Genomic DNA, 5,414 nt, shown 5'->3' on the forward strand with positions numbered 1-5,414 from the left:
TTCCTGCGATGTTCGCTCTGGTCAGGCATCCCTTCTAACACGCATTATTGCAAACTCTTAAAAAATAACACCCACAGCCTGATATGCTCACAGTACACTTACTTTCTGAACATTCCTTGTATATGATCTCTCTGTTTTTGTTAATGTATACTTTGACTTGTTCCATATCCCTGAAGATCATCTTCCTTGAAGTGATCTACAGAACGCGAGCAAACAGATGCAAACTGATTTTGTTAACACAGTATGGAAACTATTCTACACTCAGTCGGCAATGGAAATTGAGTTCCTAATACAGTAGCTTTCACGACTTTTCTCCGAAAGTTAATTTTACAGACACTGATCCTTGGCATGGATTGATCTCCAGGATTGTTGCAGACAACACAACTCGAAAGTTTGGCACTTGCTGCAAGGGCAGTCTTCTTTAACTCAAGGCAGTTTTGACGCGATTATATAATGATAAAATATTACTTGAATAAAATGTGTCAACATATTTGTGATAAACACAATAGTCAATATTTTCAGTAATTTTCAGCAATCCATTACACTGATGACAGCAGCTTCTTATTTGGTTTACTGAGAATTACATATGGAAACTCTTCATAAAAGTTGTCTTCTGGAGAGGTTTCATCCAGTGAATACCTCAGGGCGGTGAAGAAATTCATTGCATCTGGGTTATGCTTCAGGACAGTCAGCACAACTTTTTTCATTTTGGCTGAAAATCCCATCAGTTCCAATACCTATAACAAAAACCGATTTTTAATGTATGTTTACCAGTCTGCAGCATAATAAAGTTTTTAAATCCTACCCCAGCACAACCTGAAATGTTTCAATTTGTCCGTAAATTTACAAAAAATGTTGTTTCAATACTAATGAATAAACACTACTTCAATGAAGATTCAGAGGATGCCTTGTGCACGTTGCTTCCAATGAAACAATTGATTTACAAGAAAGCACTTTATATAAATTCTATCATACAAAGATACACGTGAACCACGAAAATGTTGCATTCATAATATGAACTGAATTGGACCATGAGAAATGTTAAGCTACAGAAAAATGAAAATTAGAATTTTCTACTTTTGACTATTAGAGGTTGCAGACATTCATATTATGTATATGCAGTTGTGGTGAAATTTAATAGGGTCATCAAACAATGGAAAATCCAGGATGGAACAATGACAATATTATGAAAATGATAGACTGCTACTCATTGTATAGCACAGATGTTGGGTCGCAGATAGACAAAACAAAAAGACTGTCAAACAAGGAGGAAGAAATCCCAAAACAGCAGGAATCTGTTAACCATTAACAGTTCAACTTTATGGCGAATTAGAGGACTCCTTAGGAAAATGGAAGCAAAGGATAAGAAGGATCACATCCTGCATATAATGTTTGTATTTGGGGACCTCATTCAACTTGTTCGAGAGGCTACCCTGGCAACCCTGGAAAGAACAGGATGTAGTCAGCTGCAGAATGTGGCATACATTGAAACAAACAGCATCAGATTTCTGGGCTCTGAGGTAATACATAACTGGCTATGCATCTACATGTCACTACAGTAATTTTTAGATCTGGTGATGCCTGAAGTCAAAACTTGCTATCAATTTTAATCAACTAGCGTGTGATCAAGACATTAACTTTTATGCTCTAATCCAATTCAAAGGTTACTAGTCTCCTCTGCAGGTCCAAATGATCTCACTTTGCATAATACTTGGATCATTCCAGTGAATGGCAGAGAAGGTCAAGAGCACCAGCATTGTTCATGGACTTTCAATGAAGCTCACAATCTATAGCACTATGCCCATAACTGAATTTGGACCTCTGGTTCCAAATAGAGTGGAAGGCTTGAACGAGGTACTTCGAAGGTTTTGTGACAAGCTAGGCTCCGACTTTCTAGATGGTATGTGCCGGGGAGGGGGGGAATTGTATGTGTATTCCCCAGACCAGGCCCCTGCAGACATTATTTTATTTCCAAGTTGAAAACCCTGTTGAAAGAATGAAGATTTGGAACAACAGATGAGATAAAATAATATTTACAGATGGTGCAGTGCACGATCCAGCAAGAGGTGTACCAAGACTGCTTCTGGAAGTGGAAACGACATTGGGACAGGTGTATCAATTGAGGGGAGAGTACCTTGAAGGAGACCATGCACATAAGAAAAGGTAAGAGCAGAAAAATTTTGTGGACAAAATTCTGCAATTTTTTGAACAGACGTCATATGTAATGTAAGCTGTGGCTGCTCACAGGTTCACACTTTATAATTTCAGTTTCTATTTACAATGGCCACGCATAATAACATTGTGAATATTCTGCAATAATCACTATTTGCTTTAACTAGAAATGAAATGAAGGTGCTTTGCATATCGAATTAAGGCTATAGTGAGACGTATGTAGCGTAGCTTCAAGTCTAACCTGGAGTGGAAAGAGACATTTCAAATATGGTGAAAATGTGTTCAGTTACGTGACTCTTGGTTTGTTGTACTGTGGACTTCATTTTAGACAGGCAAGGTACGTGAAGGTTTGGCTAACAGATCTAATGATCTGAAGTGTGTTGTGGGCTTTATGTTAGCTGCCATAACGTTCAAGTGAAATTTGCAGTATTGGGTTTTGGAGCTGTGTGTGGGTTCATAGTATCTAGAAATTAGTTTGAGCTACGTAGGCCAATCAAAAATTACTGTACCAATGACTGATTTATTTATTTTTTCCTCCTTCATTTTTTGCTTGTGTTTAATATTGAGAATTTTCGTGCATTTGATTTTTAGGTTAATATTTGTTTTGGAATAGTGTTATTATTATAGCTGTATATTTCCTTTGTCCCCGTCCAAAACTCCCTACTTCCTGCAATTGTCTCATTAGTTTCATTTAATTGCTGTAGTTAAATATTTCACACATTACTGACGTTTGTTCGCATGAGTAATAAGTAGTGTTACGGTCACAATATTATATTCGATTGAAATAGGTGCATCCACCATTTTAATGACAACACATGTCCAAGCAGGTGGGGGAATCGGAGCTTGCAATAGTCCCCAACTCTGGACTGTTTATTCCAGTGACAAAAATTTATTAGCTCAAAAAGTCAATTACTTCAGGTTTCTGCTTCATCCCTCTACTCAAGTTAGATTCTGCTAAGAAAAACTTTACTTTAGAAAGATACAGTGCCTGCTGCACTAATTAATCTTCTTGTACAGTTTCCTCTAATTTTTAAAGTTTGATTTCTGCATTTCCCTTTTCAAGTTGTCATTACACGATTGTTATACGAGTTGCTTGGATCAGGAAATGTAGCTACAAACATGAAAATATTTTGCAATTCTTTGCTCGGACTATGTAACTACATTTATGCTCCCATTTGTTTGTGAGGTTTAAAACAAACCTATTACACGATTGTTATACGAGTTGCTTGGATCAGGAAATGTAGCTACAAACATGAAAATATTTTGCAATTCTTTGCTCGGACTATGTAACTACATTTATGCTCCCATTTGTTTGTGAGGTTTAAAACAAACCTATTATGAAAGTTAACACTGAAAACTTCAGAACTGTTAATAAAATAATTTTTACAAATTTCTGAGCACACATTGAAAAACAAGAGTAAAAAACTGACATATAACACGAAAAACATAACAGAACAAAAACCTACTAATTCTATTTTGCCATATAATATTCCAGACTAAGGATTATTTTCAAAATAGACTTTAAGAATTATCCTTTTCTCTTTATGTGATATAAAGAAAAGGTGAAAGTTTTCTTTCTTTGCAAAATTATAAAGTTCAAGTATACATTTTTTCCCTACCTTGGTATGTTTAAATTCCTTGTATATGTAATCAATTTTCAGATAGCTTGGCTGATAAACTAAAAACTATAATTTCCAAGATGTTGGCAAGTGTAAATTTGCACCATTATTAAAGCTGTCTGAACGTCCAAGCTTCGAAATGCCACGAAATGAAAGAGGAGCGAAAATGATATACTTTTGTATTTTTAATTATCTCTGTATTGAAAAATGTGCCAAGTATCATCCAAACATGAGTTGGAGGCTGAGAAATTGCCCATTTTGATGAATTTACACAGAATGAACCGAAATCAATTAATTGTGGCTATTTCGAAAACAGTTAAATATACACACAAACAAAACAATCTTACCTGCATCATAAATTTCCCCAGACCTTTTCTCCGAACCGCGGCTTCCAGCTGCAATTCATAGCAATACAAAACTTCTACCCCATAATCTAAATCGAATCGGAAATGCGAGAATGCTAATGCTTTGCCCTCCTTATCCCTTGCTACAAGATATAATGCTCGTTCATCAGTCAGTTCTTCTTTCTTTACTTTCTCATTCCAACCCCAACTGCAAGAGTTGTACAACGGTTTCATATTGCACTCCAGTAAATTAAAAATCCAATTCCACGTATCGTTGTCAATGTTTTCACTTTTAACACAAGAAAGTGTTGCCTCAACTCCATTTTTGTTGAAATTTCTGAAGGCAGGAAATGGTGCTAGAGGATCTTCTTGAGCATTTGCTTTGTCAACTACAGCTTTGGCAGCAGCTATCTGAAGAGCTTCCTCTCTCTGCTGCAGCCTTTTTTCCTTTCCTTTTGATGTTTTACGCCCCATCTGAAAACAACGTTAAACATGACTACAAAGAAGATTGGCCTCCTTTCCTACATTATACTCATTCGACACATTTACATAAACGGTTCCGTAACTTTGTGTTAGAAATAAGGTCACCGTATTAATGTATTCTGAATAACCAACAAATGCCGTTCTTGTCAGCACTTGACGTAAGTTCGCCAACTTCACACAAATAATAAACATCGTAAGGGCCAACATAAACAAAAAAGAAATATTAAACATAATTTGCGAAAATCAACAGTAATGCAATTTGCAAAAACATACCGTCAATAATCAACTGCTTTCTGGGTAAGTAATTTGACGTTTCCTCTTCGGACCCTCAGTATCTAAACCGATTATATACACAGGCTTCTTGATAATACACAATTCATCCAACGCTCCCTCCTTTTGACAGCGGAACTATTTTCACCACACAACGCACACTAAATTCCCGCCATAAAATTGCCTACATGGTACAGTCAAAGAACCAATCGAAAAGACTTAACTATATGTAATTATTACAGACGCCATAGAAACGCCAGCATTCGCAACCAGATTTTACTGATCCGATGTACAAATATTATATTGAACAATATAGTGATGATTTATTGTTAATACACTGTACCTTTTAAGTTTCCACGAGCTGCTCATCTTTTATTTATTTACACCTTTACGCGTCCCACACCCCTAAAGCCAGATCAGTCAGGAAGTTTTAGCAATGATAAAGGTTATTAATGACCAAACACCAAAGCAGACTCCATAACGTATATTCTGATCAAAGTTCGTATGGCAAACCGCTGAGAATGGC

At 36.3% G+C, this 5,414-nt stretch overlaps 1 protein-coding gene across 1 annotated transcript; it reads right to left on the reverse strand.

Annotated features, from left to right (window-relative positions):
- Positions 1-468: 468 nt before the first annotated feature.
- LOC124787836 (N-alpha-acetyltransferase 40) lies at positions 469-5,071 on the reverse strand. Its single transcript, XM_047254777.1, has 3 exons — positions 4,892-5,071; positions 4,139-4,609; positions 469-737 (listed from the first exon to the last, which is right to left on the reverse strand). Exons 2-3 carry the CDS (start codon positions 4,607-4,609, stop codon positions 540-542), a joined length of 669 nt encoding a protein of 222 aa, XP_047110733.1. The 5' UTR covers positions 4,892-5,071; the 3' UTR covers positions 469-539.
- Positions 5,072-5,414: the final 343 nt, after the last annotated feature.

The sequence above is a fragment of the Schistocerca piceifrons genome, chromosome 3, assembly GCF_021461385.2.
Source record: "Schistocerca piceifrons isolate TAMUIC-IGC-003096 chromosome 3, iqSchPice1.1, whole genome shotgun sequence".
NCBI lineage: Eukaryota > Metazoa > Arthropoda > Insecta > Orthoptera > Acrididae > Schistocerca > Schistocerca piceifrons.

Excerpts from the sequence above, each read along its gene's own strand:
- LOC124787836 (XM_047254777.1), bottom strand. The coding sequence starts at position 4,609 with ATGGGGCGTAAAACATCAAAAGGAAAGGAAAAAAGGCTGCAGCAGAGA. Across the intron at positions 738-4,138 it reads TGGGGAAATTTATGATGCAG|GTATTGGAACTGATGGGATT; the intron begins GTAAGATTGTTT and ends TTTTTGTTATAG.